The sequence below is a fragment of the Xiphophorus hellerii genome, chromosome 22 (genome assembly GCF_003331165.1).
Source record: "Xiphophorus hellerii strain 12219 chromosome 22, Xiphophorus_hellerii-4.1, whole genome shotgun sequence".
In the NCBI taxonomy this organism is placed as follows: domain Eukaryota; kingdom Metazoa; phylum Chordata; class Actinopteri; order Cyprinodontiformes; family Poeciliidae; genus Xiphophorus; species Xiphophorus hellerii.
The window spans coordinates 14,199,433-14,219,674 of record NC_045693.1 but is presented as its reverse complement, the minus strand read 5'-3'; the positions used below and the strand labels follow the sequence as shown (position 1 = coordinate 14,219,674).

Genomic DNA, 20,242 nt, shown 5'->3' with positions numbered 1-20,242 from the left:
ATCAAACTAGAGTCCTACAGACAGTTCATAAAAGCATTGCTTTGCCTTCATCAATAATGAATACAAATCTACTTAACAGCCTTTTTTTTTGCTAAATGTGCAAACATTTTATAACTAGGACATTTGGCAAAATGATACAATCTAGTAAATAAATCAGATTACTGCATACATTTTCTACGTGTGTTGTAGTTCTGGCTAAGGAATTGCTATATTACACCATGACTGCATCATTTAAAGAGCAAATAATTCTGAAAGAAGGAATTTATCGGCCTATTTTACTGCAAACCTGAGCAGAAATCCGCTCCATATGCTAGTAAGTTGTTTAACAGAAATAAAATCAAAACATGTTGTCACCTCACAGTAGAGTATATTAATGTCTGACTTGAAAACCACATATTTCAGTACCTACAACCACCTATTGATATACGTTATGATTGTTACTGTTTGGGCTTCAGAGCAAAAAAGTGGAGGACTGAAGAATGATGATTCCACAATGAGTATTTTGTCCTTGTGTTTCATGTTGATAGCAAAATAAAAAAATGTTAAAAAAAACTCTCACATATTAGCCATGTCTCTAACCTGATTCCTGATTTTTGTTTTTACGAAGAATTTTGAGAAGAAAATTCAAAAATCTGAGATTAAAGTGAGAATTCTTCTTTTTTTCAGTGAGTGTCATCTTCTTCAAAATAGTCACCATAAAGCATTACTTACCCTAATTCAATGCAACTATAAATGTTAAGAACACTTTCAAGTAAAATCTGACCCCCCTTTAATTTTTTTTATATAAAAACATGAACTTACAGATGTTTATTGCACAAAAAATATGCAAGAAAAGACAGGAGATTCAATTCAAGTTAAATATAGTGACTAATTTACTACCGTATTTTGCATTTTACCTACAAAAAGGCAGGTAGAATTTTTTTTCCCCAGATGAAGCAACTTAAAGTCCGTTTATTCAGACAGACGGATCAGTCAGTCATTAGAAAATTCACCCAAATCTGCTGTACAGTAATATTTATAAAGTGGCACACTTTCCCCTTGATAGAAAAATATCACAAATCTAACAAAAGTGAGGTGGTTTAAGTGGAAACAATTCATCTGACAGCATATGAGGTAATATGGCTTGACAATATGACACAAAAACGAATTCAAAGACAGCCAGATTAAAATGAACAAAAATCATGGAGACGTGTGCAACAGAGCTACAACGTAAGTTTCAGACAGTAAACTGGCTTTCCTAGAAAGAGTCCCTAAAGCACCATTTAAATGTTGTATTCCTGATTGATGTCATAATATTTTTATCGCTGTTTGGTGAGTATTTCACAAAAAAACATTTACAAAAAGACATAAGCTTCATCATAAGAGGCTAATAGCTGGAAGTTTTTTGTTTTTTTTCCCCCTGTAGTTGACAGTCATTTCTCTGCTTCAGCGAAAGTTCTCCTTCAGCCTCCAGATGCCCTCCTGACCGCAGGTCCTGTGAAAGTCACAGATGCTCCTGAGCAGCTCTCTGAAGACGGGCGCCTGTTTCTGGGTCAGTCTGGGTTTGAAATACTCCAGCACCTCCTGTGTGGTGGCCTCGCCGTCCACACTCGCCTGGAAGGCCACAAAGTTGCGCAGATCCACCAGCAGCTCGTCGTGCTCAGTGGGGGGAGCAGGAGGAGAGCTTGTTCCTGGAGCTCCAGGGCCATTCTCCTCCTGTTCCTCTTCTTCCTCCTCTGCTGCTGCTGCTGCTGCTCCCTGGGAGGAAGGCTTAGCGATGTGGTTTCGAGCTTTCATCTTGGCCAGCAGTGAAACGGACGACAGCAGGGCTGAGTTTGAATCATTATCTGCTCCTTCCCCACTAAAATGAGCTCCTGAAGTTGGCTTCTTTGAGATAGACTTCTTCACAACAGCAGCATCCTAAAAACAGGAAATATTTAAGTGAACACACAAGTTTGCACATTTGAAATCGACTAAGTACAGAAACGTGTGATGCCGTTACCTTGCATTTAACAGAAGTGGCGACAGGCTGAGCAGAAGATGTGACTAAAAGTGAATTCTTCTTTTGTCCAAAACGTTTCCTGAGAAAAAAAAAAAAAAAGAAAAGCAAAATATAATGTTTGTTTGAAATGGAACAAGCAAAGCTCCTGGTAAACTCAGCAGAAACACTTACTTAGTAGGCGGAGGAGGAGGTCTGTTATAAGCCAACCTGCACTGATGCCGAGAAATCTTAAGGGCTTTGAGTGCATCTTTAGCCACCCTGTTGGCTTCTGCTTCCACTAGAACATAATCCGGGTTGGATGACTCCATGATGCTGTCATGTTGCATCACACTGTGGATACCTGAGGAAGACCAAGTAGGATGAATAACCCAGCCAAACATAAGATCCCCGTCAAATACTACAGATGCGCATTGAGCCTACCGGATTTCCTAAAGAGCTTTGCCAAGACGTAATCGTCGCATTTCTTCTGGTCTTCTGTCGAAGTCTCTTCATTTTCTTGTTTATTGAAAGTACTTTTCTTCACCAGATGAGAGATGCGGTGGCCTTCGAACCGAGCATCCCGGGAGTGCTTCCGTTTTTTATGCCTGTGTCTGTCCGTACCCGTGGAGTCACAGTGCTTTCTTTTTTCCCTGTGCTTTCCTCTGTCTTTGTCTCTGTGCTGGTGGCAGCTGGTCGAGGTTGGGCTTTTGTTTGCTCTCTCAACTAAACCCGAATCATTACCATCTCTTACAAGAAGCGTATTTGGAGAATTACTCATCTCTATATTTTTTGCATTTTGGTTAATGCTCCGACTGTCCGTTGGCATGCTTGATTTACCCTGAGAGTTTCCACTGGATGGAGATATGCTGGAGTGTACTAATGATAATGCGTTTCTGTTCTCTGCACCGGATTCTCTCTGTTTTCCTGCAGACGGTCTATAATCATGGCTGATGCCGTTGATGGAGGGTGAGGACTTTAACCTGTCAGGTTTCTTGGGTACTTTTACGTCAGACCCAGTGCCTGTTGAAAGACAAAAACTTAACTTGGTAAGTTTGTTCTTACGTCTTGTTCGGAAGATTGTCACAGGTGCATCTCCATTATACAGAATATCTACAAACACTTCATTTATTTTTCTAATTCAACTCAAACAGTGAAATTGATACATTGTATTGTGACGTATCTGCAGTGTTATTTGTTAACTTTTGATGAATATGGCTTTGAAAATGTACTTTCACTGAAAATGTTATTATCCTATTAGCACAATTTTAAAATTTTAGTAAAGAAATATTAAATGTTGACTCGGCATGGGTCATGTCATCTGCTGGACTTGGCCCACTGTGTATTTTCAAGTCCAAAAGTCTGAGCCACCATCTACTAGGACATTTTGGACAACTTGATTCTTCCCTCTGTAGACAAGTTTTATGGAGACATTGATTTCGTTGTCCCACAGGGCTTGGCTCCAGCCTACAGTCAAAAGTACCAATAAAGACCATGGCCACTGTGATTCACTGACCAACAGACAGAGACCTAAATCTCACCGATAATCTATGAAGTATTTTCAAGAGGAAGATGAGAATTACCAAACACAATACAGAGAAGATGAAGGTGGCTACTAAAACCTGGACTTCCTTAACATCTCCACATAGCATCAAGCTAATCACCAGCTTTGATGCAGTAATTCATGCAAAAAATGCCCTGAAAGAATATACTCTGTAATACTTATGGAGTATATTCTTTTCTTCCTTTTGTATACTTTTATGTTATTGCTTAAGTTTCTAAGAAACTGATTTTTGTGGTTCTCATTGTCTGTAAGCCACAATCATCAAAATGATCAGTAATAAACACATGACAAATAAACACTGCATTAAATTTATACATAATTTGCACTTTTTCAGTTGAATAACTACACTAAATTACCCTTTTGATTATCTTCTAACAAATTTAAATGTACCAGCATACAGTTTTTACATTAAAAAGCACCATAAAATGTTTCTCTGGTAACAGAATAAACAGACAGACCTGCAAATATGGCACTGGTCTCTGTTCCCTGCGTTCCGTCGGGATCAGCCAAAGTAAAAAGCTCGTAGATGTCATTAGACTTGAAAAACCGTCTTTGTTTGGGATCCTTTAGAATGCGATTGGTGAGAAATTGCTTGAAGATTTGCCTGGATGGCAACAGATATAATACAGAATTAGACACTTGTATCTAATTAGTTTTTCCTTTTTAACTCAGCAGGCAATTTTGATCATGTCACCGCAGAGTAGTTTGGCTGATGGATGAGAAAATTAAATAAGTTCACTGCTGCAGGTATCAAAATAGAATCCCTGCAGCTCTTCAATCTGCTTTTTTTTCCAAGAGCTCCGCACCGACACAAGCCAAACACAGCAACAGTTTCAGACTCCTCAATTGGCCATTTAATATTGTAGGAAAGCGTTTCAATTACTGAGAAGTGGGACAGTGCAAATAGTAAAACTGAACTGAGGTAAACGGTAAGAAACGGGGATCTGTGAGGTCAAAGGGAACAAAACTAAACACAAAAATGTGTTAAAATCTCAGGCTTTCTGGAATCTATTATGTGTGTGTAACAGAGTGATCACACGCATGTTTAAAGTAGGTATTAAATCACCTGTGGTAGATTTTCTCTTCAATGGTCCCTGCAGTCAGCAGCCTGTAGATTGTTACCTGCTGCTTTTGACCAATCCTCCACGCTCGTTCTCGAGCCTGTGAACGACAGATCACATCGCATCGAATCAAGCACAGTCAGTATGAAAGATGAAAATGCTCTGTATTGAGAAGCAGCTACAGTAAGAGAGACAGACACATAAATATAAATATCTGGAAGAAAATAAAGACAGGTAAAATAGAAACAAGGGCCAAGCGTTTGATTGATCTCAGCAATATGTAACACTGGTAGAAATGCCACCTGTATCCATCTGTCTTTTATTTAAAAAAAGTTTGCATTCATTTGTATTCAGCACCAGTGACTTTTTCAATCAGATTTAGGTCTGGACTTTAACTGGGCCATGAATAGGCTTTGATCTAAACCATTCAGTTGTAGCTCTGTGGGTTTGTTTAGTGTTGCTGTACCACTGAAAGGTGAACCTCAAGTCTCAAGTCTTCTGCAGCATGTCATTTTATTCCTGATTGCCATTCATTTAGCTTCATTCATCTTTCTATAAACTCTGACAAAATTTCCTGTTCCTAGTGAATGAAAGCGTCCCCACAGCATGATACTGCCACCACCACGTCTTATGGCAGGTATGATGTGCCTGAATGAGCACAAATCACGTTTTGCATGAAGTCCTAAACAGTTACACTTTGGTCTCCTCTGACTGGAGGACCGTCTTCCATGTTTGCTGCGTCCTCTTCACGTGGCAGTTTGCCACACAGCATGCTGGATTAGCTCTCCTGTTGACACACCTGAGCAATGGATACCTGCAGCTTCTGCTGCAGGTATCCATTGCACCGGAGGCCCGCGGTGAAGTGTCACCACCGGCCTCCTGGCTGATTAGGTATGGAACTGATAAGGGCTTTTTCTTTTGCTGGGCAGACATGTCTTGGTATGTTTGCAGATCTTTCAAACTCCTTGAATTGAAAATATGTACATAAATTCCCAAGAAAGTAAAACTGTAGTTTGTTGTGACAAAGTTTAAGAGGCATGGCTACACTAGCGAAGCTCTATAGGCTCACCAGAGTAATAATGCAGCTGCTAAGTGTTTTATTTGAATTATAGTATGCAAGTGTCCAACCTGTGTGTCGGTGCTGGGGTTCCAGTCTGGATCATAAATGATAACTCTGTTGGCTCCAGTCAGATTGACTCCCAGACCACCAACTTTAGTGGTCAGCAGGAAGATAAAAATGGATTTGTCCTGTAACAAAGCGCAGCCAGGGTAAAATGTCAGTGGTTAATAAGCAGCATTTCAACAGTTTTTACACATATTATTGTGATAATCATTGGCAAAAATTACATTTCATCACAACATTTCAAACTCCTGACGTTAATAAAGTAGTGCATCCTTTTAGAGCACTAAGCAATAATTAAAACACATTACAGTTCTAAAGTACCTTTAAAGATAAACATGTGCGCCGAGCGATATTTCCACTAATCACACACAGATTAAAGAAGAATTTCCACTCTGAACAACAGATTGCACATCAATTAGTGTCTCCACCTCAGGCTGAGCAGCGGTCCACTGCAGCACTGTGTCCCTAAGGACGGGATTTTCATGGGAAACACTCAGAGCCATTAGGGAAGGTTAATCCTTACCTCGTTGTAGCGAGCAATGAGCGGCTGTCGGGAAGCAATCGCGGTCGTACCGTCCATTTTCAGGTACGAGTAGTCCTTCTCCCTCACAAACACCTCCAAGATGTCCAGCATCTGTACATGAGGGAGACGGTGAAGAAGACGGGGAGGGGGAGAGAGAGCAGGGTTTGAGGTCTGGATTAGCTCTAAAAGGATTAGAGCAGATTAATATTACATGGACAGAGATGCCGACAGGGAGGGTCTCAGGTTTCCTCTGAGGTTTAATCTCATTGGTATTGACTGCAACAGCTGGGGCCTCTGTCACATGCACACACTTCCTCTGTCTACGACACACTTACGCCAGGAAATGTGACATCACGATCTAATAAGAACAAAAAATAAACTCTTTATTCTGCAGGGTTCTGACATATTTTTAATCTCTAAATTTCGTACTTTTCCAAAGAAGAGAATTTTGGATACAAATACAAAACTTCTTGACGAAAGTGTTTACAGTGGTCAGGATTTAAAAAGAGAGAAATGCAAAAATAAGCAATGACTGACAGATTTTTAACTTTTTCAAAGGGAATAGTCTGAAAATGTAAATATTATTCAGTACCCTCTTTCTTCCTCCTTACTTGGCATGACCTGAGAAATACCTAAATCAAATTCTTTTAAGAAGCCTTATTCTCTTAATAAGAAGAAGGAAATATTTGTGTTTGCGTTCCTGACCTGTCTAGACTGAGTGAAGAGCAGGACCCGCTGGCCCTGTTTGAACCAGAGGCGCAGCAGCGACTCAACCACCATCAGCTTGCCCGAGCGTTTCCAAAAGCCAAAGTGTTCCTCCTCAGTCAGCTGGTCCTCTGGGATTCCCCTCAGGATTCGGGGCCCGCCGGAGAAAAGGTCCGGGTGGTTGCAGATCTTACGCAGCGCAATCAAACCCGAGAAAACCTACGGAGCAGAGAAACTGTTCATTTTGAGGTTGTGCAGTGCTGTGCTTTTAAACAAATAAGCCCATTTACTTTAGTCAACAGGAATGAATTAAATTATTTATTTACAGACAATAAAGGCTGTGTTTCATGATGAGGGCCCAGTGGTCACTGCATTACTAATGGTGGTTAATGGACTGAGAGTGACCACTGAATATGTCTACAGGGGGACTAGGGGGGTGGGCGTGTGTGTGTGTGTGTGTGTGCAAACAATCTGGTCACCCATGGCTCTTCAACCACGTCCAGTTGGTCAGTTGTGATAAATGGGAGCTTCTATCTCATTTATTAAAATATACATGTTAGGATATTTCAGAAGTAAGATTCATGTGGATTTTTCATTTAATTCCTCAGTGCTGCTAATCTCCAGGGGCTTCGGTTTAATTATGAATCCAAACGCCTCAGAACCCAAGATATCAAAAAAAAGAAAGAAACAAAGAAAGATAAACTTGTATGGCTCACATTCTTGGCTCTGATCAAGAGTTTGAGAAATTTTTCCACATTCTTACAAGCTGAACAAGACAAAAATATCCAGCATTTCTGGTCTGAGAACACATGAAATTTTGATTAATTCAAATCAGACAAATTTAAGGGACACAGTCTTGTAATTCCTTAATTTCGAGCTGGATTCAAAATTAATACTTTCATAAAACAACTTGCGGCATTTTTTTCTTTTTTCCCTCTTTTGTACTTTGTAGTCCTGGCTCAAACCTCAAAAACTCAAATCTCATAGAAAAACAGAAACAGCACCAAAAAAAGCAGATTGGTACTTCTCTGTACATTACAAAAAACATATACAAAATATATATTTTCTTTGTCCACAACTTGATTTTACTTTAGTCGTAATACATAAAGAAAGATCAAATCACAAATTCTCTGCCTAAGAAATTTGTTGTCAATATATTAACCATTACAATTTTTGTCCTGCAGAGGATAGCGAGGGGAGCTGAAATGACTTTTGGACAGACCCAACCTGCTCATTCGTCTCACCCACTCAAGAAACTTTTTCAGCTGCTGCCAATCTGACAAACGATATCAGGAACTTTAAGACATTGAACTTCTGGTGAGATCAGGGGCCTCATGCATAAAGCGTGCGTGAGCACAAAAAATGTGTGGCGTTACATTTTCCGCACAAGTCGGCATGTATAAAAATTTACTTTGAATCAAAGTTTCTGTAAATATACGCAAATTTTTTCACTGGCGTGAAAATGTGCGGCAGCCACGCAAACTTTTTCTGTGGACAATATCAAAGTACAAAGCGTCAAAACTCGCCTAAATACACTGAAATTTGACTACAGTAAATGTTATTTAGACCAAGAAGTTTCAAACCTGATATTTTTTCATGATTTTAATATTTTATTGTTTAAACGTAAACAATAAAACTCAACCGCATTTATCCTCAGACAATAACATAACACGCACACAAAATAAAAAAAATAAAAATAGAAGGATGTGTAAACCTCACTCGAATGTAAATAGTACTTTTCCTCAGATTTTGTCTCAGAAAGATTGGTCTGTGCGCCGAAGAACATGAAATGCATCTATGGGGTAATTTCATTCTGACTGAAAAAAGAAAGCAGGGTTGGATCAGCAGATTAACTCCAGACAGGTTTGATTATTTTTAAGGTGATCAAGGTGTGTATAACCACACGTATTCAAGTAGCTGCGTGAAGGTGTGCCACGTAAATGTGGAGCCCTTTGGCTCTGATGGAGACCATCGCCGATGGAAGGATTCAGAGGGAGCGTGTGTTCAGAGATCATATTGATCTGCTGGGAAATGTTGATGATGGTTTATTAGCGTTTAGATTGCCCATACCGATCATCCTGGATCTCTGTGCAAAAATTGCTTTGTGAATGCGCCTTTCTGGACAGAAAGCATCTCTATTCTGTAAATGTACAACTTATGCACATGGTTCCACTATTTAGAATAAACGTCCACATTCCCACTCAAATGACTCTCTGTCTGCCCTGCTGAAAGTGCTACTGTTCAAACAGGCATTTGCACAATCCCTTTATTGTTTTATTTGGATTTTTTTTTCTTTAAAATGTATTATTTTTATTTTTGTGAGGAGACCTTATGTGTCCTGAAAGCACATTTTTAAATAAAATATATAATTATTATTATTCTAAATACTTATACTGCTTCGAACAAGGACGTTGCCATGGTTATAGCTTCATGTGTTGGAAAAACGTCCGGGTATTTATACTAATTTACATATGTATTTATGGGTGGCGACAGGGCGGACCAGCAGCTGCGCTCAATTTCCCGCAAATCAGGATGTATAAAAGAAAGGTGCGCAGCCACGTGCATGCGCGCAGTTTTATACATTTTTTGTGTGCCGCACTTGTCTAAATTTTTCTATACGCCAAGTATTAGTGTGAAAACTGTGCACTCTTTTATGCATGAGGCCCCTGGTGATTTACAAAGCTCCACTCATTTACAGTGGAGTTTTGAGTGGATATCCAAAATCCACTGAAACGGATTTTGGATATCCATTTTATCCAAAATGGATAAAAGATAAAATATTTTAGCTATTTTGTGTTTTAATCCATTTGTGTTACATTTATTTCATATTTTTTCTACTTTCTCACTTTGTTTATATTGTTTGGTATTCAGTCAAGTGATGAAATGTTCAGACTTGATGATTAATTCCAGCAAAAAGCAAAGAAGACGTTTAACTCTTAAAGTCAAACATGCAAGATTAGAGATTTAAGGAGAAAGCAACATATATCCTGAATAAGTTTTAAACTTTTGTGTTAAAAAAAATAAAAGAATAAAAAGGAGTTCCAAAAACCAGAATTATGATATATGATATTTTATGAGTTTTAAATTAGACTTACCTGCATGTCGCCATTTAGTATTTGGTAGACTTCTTTGGAATCTAAGAAGCTTTGATAAACCTGCCGCTGCTCATCTGTTAACCTGCAGAACAGCACCTGGACACACAAACATATCAGGACAGAGTAACGGGCAGTGAATGTCCACTTTAAAGGCCCCTGATGAAGTGAAGTGAGTGAAAGGAGAAATTAGTGGGAGCAATGTGATTTTGCTTTTTTTTGTTGTTGTTGTTGTTGAAGAAAACACCTTCCTGTGGGACTGATTTAATGAGCTGAAGTGGACTGAGCAGTCAAGCAGCATCAGCCACGAGGACAGACCAGAGACCAGCCACTTTAATGAATACCAGCTCCTTTTACTTTACAGGGACTTTATTAGCTGGGTTCACCTGACACGAGCCATGCAAGGTCATCAGATGCTCAAAGACTGGAAACGTAGCAGAAAAACAGGGACATAGTGGAGAGGATTTAGGTTTGAGGAGTACCTGTTCGTTTTTGTCAGGCAAGGAGAGGTTGGCCTTGACGTCGTCCTTCATTCTCCTGAGCAGGTAAGGATTTATTGTGTCCCTCAACACACATGCACACTTGAACGCCGTCTGGACCTACAAAAAATTACAACCGGCAAATCTCAGACATGAACACACACTTCAAAGCGTTTCAGACTTCATGGTTTGAGTGGCTTGATTGTCTCGTTTTGACCCTCGCATTGCCGTCCCTCTCAGGACGGCCAGTAAACATTGACCAGAACACTTCCACTCTCAGGGGACTCGCGCCCTCCTCTTTCATCCTTGGGACTGATCAGCTTTATTGGAAACAGAGGGGGAGCTCCTGGTTCCATCCTCAGGAACCCCCGCTGTAAACACTCTGCTACACTTTATCTAAAGCTAGCGCTAAAAGCCAGTTAGCCTTTTAAACATTAACTCACTGGGGGACCCGGAGGGGGATCAAAGACACCACTGGCGATGCTGGAGGGGAAAATAAAAAGGAGGGATCCAGAGCTAAATGGAGGTCAGAGAGGGAAAGAATCAGAGGAGGGCAGTAGAGGATCCAGCGATCTCAGCACAAGCTGCTGAGTGGAGCCACACGGGGCTGCGAGCAACAAGCTCCGATAATGGATCCCATTTCCACACACTCATCAAGTCCAGCCCCAAACACGTATGTTTTCACTCACATCTGTCTGTACATACGTGCTTTTTATGTAGGATCGAGCGGCTGCTCTGCGACTTTCAAGATTAGGATAAAGCAGCAGAGCTTTGCCCTCTCTGACCATTTAATAACATTAATAATTAGTAAAGGTTTTTATTATCGACAGCGGAAGAAGCATCAATAGCCATCTTAAATAATTAAATCTATACAGTCAGTGGGTTATTAACGATTAGACGCTAATGACAAAGAGCTACAATTTAGCTCGCTGGCTCTTTACTTCATCCTCTTCCACTCTCACACATTAGGGAAGAACTCAAGTTCCTTTGCACAGACCTACATTATCCAGGCTTAATAGCTCTGTTGCTCCACTCTCCTTCCTTCTGACCGGCTTCAGTCCAGCCACGCAGAAGTGTGTAGAAATGCCTTCATGTGAGTTTGCTTGCCACCTCATCAAGTTAAAAGGGATTAAACGCCTGACAGACCACCTTCATCACACAGCAGCGTCATGTACCTGGACAGGTGATGCGTTGCTATATCCTCCCATAGTTATTGGCACAGAAAACTGCTCCATGAAAACAGGAAGTGTTCCTAGTTTGCCAGGGAAGACGAAGTCAAACAGAGACCACAGCTCCTTCAAGTTGTTCTGCATCGGTGAGCCGGACAGGATGAATCTGTGAGGAGTGCGAAACTACAGGGAAGAAAGCAAGAATATGGGTCCACATATTAACGACACAATTAATGGCAGAAAACTCCTCAATGCTTCTTATTGTCTCACATCATTGATCTATTAATGCTTTAAAAAGAGCAACGCCTCTTCGACAACACAGTGGTCCCACTTTTGTCTGTTTTCTCTCTCATGACTTACTTTCACTTTAATTGAAGCAAATAAAGATAAATTAAATTGAAATCTATTTTATTCTTAAAAATGTACTTCTCATTGCGATGACTAGTGAGTTTGCTGATTGGTGGAGGGTTATCTGTTTAATGAGTGTGTTAAGATGCGTTCTGGCAGACAGAGACTCTAATCTAGACAAAGCTTGGTCACAATTTGATATGTTTGATAATTTTTGTAAAATGAAAGCATTTGAAATATTTTTCACCTAATCTAGGTTGCCTTTCAACATTCTCATGATGGCTTCTTCTTTTCACACTGAAAACTTATTTGTACTGCAATAAAGAACCTTCAGTACATTACCTACTACCTATAAAAGATGGAACATTACTGAACTTTGTGCATCCTCATTGGGGTGCATGCGTGGGTGTGTGTGTGTGGGTGTGTGGGTGTGTGTGTGTGAGTGAGTGATACCTGTTTGCAGGCGACAGTCACACCAGCATTTGGGTTCCTGATCTTGTGGCCCTCATCCAGTATAACATAGTGCCAGTCATAGCGCTGTAAGATGTCTTGCAAATTTCTCACTGCTGAATATGATGTGATCAGGATGCCATGACCCGCTGCTATCTCTGGAATCAACTTTTCCTGAAGCATAGAAGTGTAAAAAAACTTTTTTATTTTTATTTTCTATGCTGCAAATGATGAGCACTGGAAGGGAAAACCCAGACCGGAACCAAACTCTCTACATACAGACCTCTAGTGCCTCCCAGAGGACATTAAACACTTTAAGCTAAAACATGGACACCAGCACACACAAATAAAAACATTACCTTGTTGCTGGTGAAAGAACCGGTTTCATGCAGGACTGCCACTCTGAAAGGAGGCCACCAGGTGTGGAACTCCTTCACCCACTGGTGCATCACAGTGGCTGGGCACACGATCACCGTTGGACCTAAACCGACGTATCTGGAACCAAGCACGAGAGAGAAATGTTTCAGCCCAGACTGGTGATCGAGAGGTAAATGAAAAACGGAAAATGAGCTCGGTTTGCATGCAACTTCATACTTCTTAAAGAAACAACACAAAGTTTTCCTGCAACTGTGTCTCTAACTTAAGAATCAAAGGAATTAATGGGACATATCCTCAGCTCTTCTGTAAAGATTTACAATTCCATTGTCAAACACACACCAACGTGTACTAATGGGCTGGTATGAGCCTCTGACTGGTGGAAGCTATTGATACTGGGCCATAATTGAGTTTGCAAACAATCAATTTGTGGGCGTCTATAGTAGACACAGTATTGACCATCTGGGAGACTCCACCCATCAAAAGCACAAAGTGTCATTTGTGCAGCGAAACCCGATTATCTCCAACACTATGCCGCGCTTTCTGTGGCTGATTAGCAGTCCAGCGCCTGCCCCGCCTACATTTCACGAGTCAAAAGGTTCATTTTAGGAAGCCATGAAGATGCTAACAGTCTTCCTCAAACACACACAGGCAGAGCGTAAGTGTTTTCTCTTATGTCTGCAGTAAGAAAGTGAGGAGTCTGATAATTGAAACACGTTTAATAATTCAGACGAACACTCTCAAGCAGAAATCCTCCTGATCAAATATTCATACCATACAGACACACAGTCTCTGGACACAGTTTATATGTGCAAGTGTGTGTGTATATATGCGTGTACCTGTAGTTGGACCCTCTAGTCCTCAGTTTACTGTAGCTTAGTCCTGCCAGAAAGCTGATGACCTGGATAGTTTTGCCCAATCCCATCTCGTCTCCCAGGATGCCTCCTGCCTGCTGACAGTGGAGTTCCCACATCCACCGCACACCGGTCTGCTGGTACCTAGAGGTGTTATTAATATGTTGCAGGGACCAAACACATCCAAGTTAACAGATGTTAAGGAGTTGGCTGACAAAACGCACACATTCTCCCGACAGATTTTTTTTTCCTTTTTTCGTAACCACTAATAAATTATCAATGAACCCATTTGTTTCTTTCCAAGTAATCGAAATATTCCTGTTTATTATCATCTTATAACAGACAACCAAAACAGTGGGAGAACTCTATGACAAAGTACACTGATAACATTAGTAGATATATAGTGTGTAAGCATTTGTTGATACCTTATGATCTTCCTAATTGTAAATGTTCACACTGAACCTACTTGTACAGTTTTTTCCAAAGGAAACCAGGAACTTTGAAGCCTTCGTCAAACTCTGCGTCACTGTCGTCTGTAAGCTCCTCCCCTCTTTCTCGCTTCTCCTCTCGTTCTCGAATCCGCTGTCGCTTCCATTTCCTAAAACAAGGAAATCAATAATGAGCATGTCTGCACAGTAAATCAGTTTACATATAACAGCAATTGTATTTATTAATGAATTTGCAATGCACTTTAATAAATGTATTGATTGATTACAGATACGTGGGTGTTTTCATATGTTAGTGGGCCGTAAGTACTTACACTGAGCACAGTGGAGATTTTGCAACAAAATAAGTTATTTTAAAGAGGAGAGTCTTAGCAGTGCAGGGGAGAGGGCAGTTAAAGGCACAGTCGTCATCCAGCAAATGAAGATTGATACAGACAATTAGCAGTGTGAGTTCCCCAGAAAGGTGTGAGGTGTGCAGGATAAGAATCCATCTTCATTTGGGCCCGGTCCTGTCACCCTGTTACAAAACCGGTCCTTTAGCTGGGCCTGGGAGACCGCACTCTCTAATTAAGTCAAGACTAAGCATTGGTTCAGTTAATTACACTTTTCTGCCCCCACCCCGCTTCACCCCCTGCAACCCAACCAGAAATCCAGCCCACTCTAATAATATCATTCTTCACATGAGCCCAGCCTCACCACCATGACATGTCTGCCCATTTGTATTGACATTTAGTTGCTGGGAGTCGAGAAAAATACATGTGCCAACACAATTTATTTGGCAGCTATAAATATGAAATCTCATTAGGGCTGCTCTTCCATTTATTTGAGCATCGGGGTGAATGAGAGCATAAAACCATGTGCAGAAGGATAATTAGGCCAGTGCAAGAGCAGAGAAGAGAAGAACCGAGAGTGAATTTGCTTAGTCAAGAAACAGCTGCCAATCTCATCTGGGATTAACTCTCTCTCTCTCTCTGCACTACAGAGCCAGCAAAACCAACTGCTTTTCACCTTAAATAAAGTCAAGAACAATAGCCTATTTACACAATTGCCATTGCAAATTCGATGCAAAAAAACAAAAAAAGTCTAAATCTTTTCCTGGTTGAAAATTTACAAACGTGACTTGATGCATAAGAGTAGCTGATAAAAAAAACTTTTTTTTTAACCTCTGCATACACTCGTAATTTGAGAGAACTAATCTTACCTTATTCGCTGCCTGTAGTAGTCCACATCCCCGTCGTCTTTATATTTTTTTGATCTACCCCGGTTATTGTCGTCGTCGTCGTCTGAACTCTCAGGGGAGTATTCATCCTCACTGTCGTTTTTCTTCATTTTCTTCCTTCCTGTCCCCACAGTTTTCTTCTTGTACGGTTTTAGTTCATATTCGTCATCCTCATTGCTATCCCCAAAGCCCTCATTCATGGCTTCCCTCTCCTCCTGGTCCAAGTCCAGTCCCTCGTCACTGGGCAGGTACTCTGACCCCTCACTGTCTGTCTGCTCTCCCTCTGTGTGTTGTTTCCTCCGAGGCTTAGGAAGTTTTGGCTCAGCCTTGGGTCGAGCCTTAGGATGGGTTTTCAAAGCATTTATCTGCAGCTTTCGCATGCGCTTCTTCAGTTTTTTGTCCTTGGGTGAGGAGACGGTTTTTCCTGTTTTGGTCCTCTCATGAAGGTGGAGTGCAGAACTTTTCTTCTTCTTAAGAAGAGGTACCTTCTTCCGCTCTGTGGCCAACTTGGCCTGGTCCGCGAGGTACTGGTCAAACGCAGAGTTCTCAGCCAGCATCAGTTTCCGAGGCTCCTTCTTTACCTCCTTCTGTGGAATTCGGGTACCGAAAGGAGTCATGTGACCTTTCCGGATGAGTTCCTCCCATTCGGTCTCCTGTGCCGGCATGAGCATGCTGCCCAGCGTGGATGGTCCAGATTCTGATAAAACACACAAAAATGCAGAGTTAGATACATTGATATTACACTCCTATGGTATGCTTTTGGTATCTGAAACCAATATGTTAGCCAGAACTTTGTGTTCCTGTAAGTTGCCAGGCAAATGGGACTTGTTGGGTCACAATTCAGAGAACATATTAACGCCTCAAACTTTTTGTCGTACTGCTCAAACCATCCCTGAACCGTCTTTTGTTTTGAGGCATGGCAAATTATCCCGACAAGAGAGACAACAGTCATTTCTGAATATGATTTCCATGAAATGGTGCAAAAGGTCTGCTTAGGTAGGTGATACTTGTCAAGTTAAAATCCACATGGATGTAAAGCCTCAAAGTTTCCCAACAGAACACAACCTAAAGACACAAATTCGTTTTCTTCCCATATTGTCTCTTGATGCCATGTGTCTGCAAAGTGCACATATTGTCCTAATTTGACCATGAAGAAATAAACAGAAAACTCTATGACAGTTTTCAACCAGTAAACTGAATGACACTTAACGGTGCAAACATAAATAACAGTAACAATAGAAAAGATTATAAAAAGGACTTTTTCTAGAAACTGCCTTTAGTAAAGCGGGGCATTATTATTTTAACTAACTAAATGTGTTAATTGCTTTCCATTGAGCCTCAACAGCTACAGTGTATAATAATTTTATTGCGTTACATAACCGTTGCTCTGTTTTCATGTTAAGATAAAATCTTTTATCTCCATCACACCTAATAGGCAGCAACAAACAGGATCCAAAGTCCTTTGCAAATGTGTGATGACACAACTGACTGGAAACAAACCACAGACAACAAACGTTGTTTTTTTTCCAAACAATGTTTATGTTATTTTCTCTCTCCCAAGTAAAGTCTACAAAAACAGTAAATCTGGAGAAAATGGGAATCATATATTGTGATCAGGCAGCCTTCTATTGTGCTTTAAGTGCACTAATTTTCAGCTAGAAATAATTTTTTAAGCTAGTCCTTTCAGATAGTTTTTGTTTTCCATATATAAAACCATCTGAACTGAATTACATAAAAATAATTTCTGCCTACTTGGAAATATTCGAGATATTTGTGTCAAAATATTTTTAAAAATCACATAAGACATCTCTCAGCAGTGTATACATTTCTTAGAAAGTACATGTGAAAGCAGCGAAATGTAAAAACATAAAACACATCACCTTCTTCTTCATCATCTTCTGCCAACAACTCAGCTTCCACTCTCTGAATGTCCTCTCCTCCCAGTATGGCCTGAAGTCGCTTCTGTTTCGCTCTTACTTTTTTCAGCTGTTTCTCCTGAAACACATTTTTTGTGCAATTAGTGTCACTGTTTTTATTGATCAGTTATTTGGCATGGAATGTATACATATCAGGTTTACCTTATTTTCTTTCTGTCGTTTTACAGACTCAATTTTCCTGCTGATATCCTTGCTGGAGGCTGCATAGGGAGACAGCTGCTCAATAATCTTGTTGATGTGTTTTAAAGATGATGTAACAGACCTGCAAGACACACGAGCAAAGCAGAATAAGCTTTATCAGTAAACTCCTGGCTGTTGCTTAAAGATAACAAAAAAAAACCTGACAAACAGCAATCCAAAGTTTCTATCCAGGTGAAAATTCCATAAAATTCCATACATTTCCAGTCTGAAATTTAGATGGATGGATGAACAGCTAAATGGATGGGCAAACAAGTAGATGGACAGAAGAATACAACTATTCAGACAATAGGACACACACTAACACCTAGACACATATTTCACAGATTTTCTTTCCACAAATACCCAGAGTTGGAGAAAATTTTAATAAGTCTTCGTACTTTCACAACACACATGGGTTTTTCTCTATATGGCCTTATTTTTTAACATATTGGTCACTAAACACATAGATAACAGTTGTTTTCTCAGAAAAATCTCAATAAAACACTTCATTAAAACATAAAAACATAGCAAAGAACCAAATCAAACCATTTACAAACAGTGTTCCTCACCTGACATCATCTAGCACAGACTGGTACTCCTTCTCAGCCTCAGCTTTCGCCGCAGCCTGACTCGCTTCATGGATCGCCTCATCCACTTGCTGCAGAACACCTTGCTCGAGGACATCCTGATCATACACAAACACACCAAGGCCTTGCAGCTCATCTGCTCCGGAGCTGGCAGATGCCACTTGGATGCGCTGACGGTCGATCTGCAGCAAGGTCCCCGACCGTTTGCCAGCTAGACGTGCCACACATATCATGTCAGTAGATTAATTGAATCCGTTTTTTGAGATTTTCTTCTTCTTACATCAGTTATTCCTGTCAACACGTAGCATAGCTTACCAATGTTACCCTCCCCGGGTCCAGTGTTGGCAGGGTAGGCTGCAGCTGCCTCCGAACCATGACCGTTCTCAGGGAAAGTGCAGACTGCAGATCCTCTTGCAGATCCATCCTCCTCCAAACTTCCTGGAGTGAGAGCAGCACTAACCGGGCTGGAGAAGGAGGAGGACGCCTGGGGCTCTGCAGCTTCTACAGGCATGATGATGAAGCTGCAAACAGAGCAATTAGGATGTGAAAATACGTTCCTAATTTTAAACAACATGTTTCTTCAAGTATCTATGAACAATAAAGCTGAAGAATATCAGTATTGGTCTATATATTACATTGTCCAAAAGAGACATTTTTACAAGTAATTCACAATTAGCAGCACTAAACGTTAGCTTTCCATACCATACATGAACTGCTTTTGAGACATATAAATTATTAAGGGATCAGTAATACATAAATACTGATCAACTTTAATAACACCGGCACTAAACACATTGTATAATAGAGAACCGAACAACATATGAAGTTACAGGTGTGGATATAAAAGAATAATAAACGTCAGACCATTGAAAGGTCTTCTATTGTTTATGTGGCTGTGCATATGTGCTAGCCGGCTAAGCTAACAGAGAGCGGAACACATCATCAGCTGTTCGGCTAAGATCGCTAATCTGCTCTTCAGCGTCAGTTAGCTAATCATAAATTACAGGATAAATAAAACATCAGAACTGTCTGTAATAACGTCGGTACATTAAATACAGTAACTAAGCAACGATTTAAAATGTCACTCACAAGAAATGTAGTTACACAACATCACCAGCTCGTATTATGTCATGTTGCTTGCTAGGCTTCCTCAAAGCTTCCTTGCATAGACAGACGTCCCATGAGCGTCGATGATACGTCATCGTGGCTGCCATATTGCGAGTGGCAATTTTTTTTTTTTTTTTTTTTTTGTTGAAACGTCACAGTAAGTTTCAATCAAACTGTGACTTTTGTGATCTGTTGTGAAACTGCAAGGCATTAGGAGCATAAGTCCAATATGCTTACAGTGGATGATAAATAAAGAAAAATAAAGTTCTTGATGTGTTATAGATCATGCCGAATACCGCTACAGATCCGAATAAAAATATAGTTCGACCAGTTTTTTGCTGTTTATTTTAAATATGCAACAATTAACATAAACAATTTCTTCGAATAAAAGGAAGGTATAGTCTTCTGCTTATTAATGAGCATTTCTACCCCAACTTGCATTGGCTTGCAAGGTGAACTTGCCACCCACAATATGATGAAACCCAGTTATTAAAAAGTCTGTTTTTTACAGCTTTTATGCCACTTGGCCTTTAGATGGCGCCATAAAACAACTTATTTTAGTTAAAGGCGACCCGGCCAGGGGTCTCAAACTCCAGTCCTCGAGGGCCGCAGTCCTGCAGTTTTTAGATGTGCCACAGGTACAAAACACTGGAATGAAATGACTTAATTACCTCCTCCTTGTGTAGATCAGTTTTCCAGAGCCTTAATGACCTAATTATTCTGTTCAGGTGTGGTGCAGCAGAGGCACATCTAAAAGTTGCAGGACTGCGGCCCTCGAGGACCGGAGTTTGAGACCCCTGCAACCATAGACTTAAACAAGTGGCTCTGTGCGAATCTTAGTGGAAGTGAAATTGAGCTGGAAGTGTATGCTTTATTTATTTAAAAGTATGTTACTTGTTTTACTATTTTACAGTTTTATAAAGTCGTTAATTTGTTGGTGGTAAAAAATAACATCTGTATAAATTTACCATGTGTTTCTAATTTTCTCTTCCGTGACTGTTCAATCTATTATGTTGTAATTAGACAAATCATGAGATTAAATGCTGTAATGTTGTTTCATACCACT

General features: G+C 40.3%; 1 protein-coding gene across 2 annotated transcripts; it reads right to left on the bottom strand.

Moving 5' to 3' along the window:
* Positions 1 to 752: 752 nt before the first annotated feature.
* ercc6 (excision repair cross-complementation group 6) lies at positions 753 to 19,244 on the bottom strand. 2 transcript variants are annotated; one of them, XM_032553614.1, is made up of 22 exons: positions 19,159 to 19,244; positions 18,385 to 18,590; positions 18,052 to 18,280; positions 17,444 to 17,564; positions 17,246 to 17,360; positions 15,348 to 16,062; positions 14,167 to 14,298; positions 13,686 to 13,844; positions 12,831 to 12,966; positions 12,475 to 12,645; positions 11,680 to 11,856; positions 10,508 to 10,624; positions 10,029 to 10,124; positions 6,934 to 7,152; positions 6,229 to 6,339; positions 5,711 to 5,830; positions 4,588 to 4,682; positions 3,980 to 4,125; positions 2,402 to 2,980; positions 2,153 to 2,321; positions 1,982 to 2,060; positions 753 to 1,899 (listed from the first exon to the last, which is right to left on the bottom strand). In XM_032553614.1, the coding sequence occupies exons 2-22, from the start codon at positions 18,578 to 18,580 to the stop codon at positions 1,426 to 1,428; spliced, it is 4,356 nt and encodes a 1,451-aa protein (XP_032409505.1). In that variant the 5' UTR covers positions 18,581 to 18,590; positions 19,159 to 19,244; the 3' UTR covers positions 753 to 1,425. The 2 variants fall into 2 exon arrangements, with proteins under 2 accessions (XP_032409505.1, XP_032409506.1); XM_032553615.1 differs by having other exon boundaries at positions 15,348 to 16,064; positions 17,251 to 17,360.
* Positions 19,245 to 20,242: the final 998 nt, after the last annotated feature.

Coding starts and splice junctions, on each gene's coding strand:
- ercc6 (XM_032553614.1), bottom strand. CDS start 18,580: ATGCCTGTAGAAGCTGCAGAGCCCCAGGCGTCCTCCTCCTTCTCCAGC. Junction 6,340..6,933: donor TCTTCACTCAGTCTAGACAG/GTCAGGAACGCA, acceptor CCTCATGTACAG/ATGCTGGACATCTTGGAGGT. Junction 1,900..1,981: donor CCACTTCTGTTAAATGCAAG/GTAACGGCATCA, acceptor TCCTGTTTTTAG/GATGCTGCTGTTGTGAAGAA.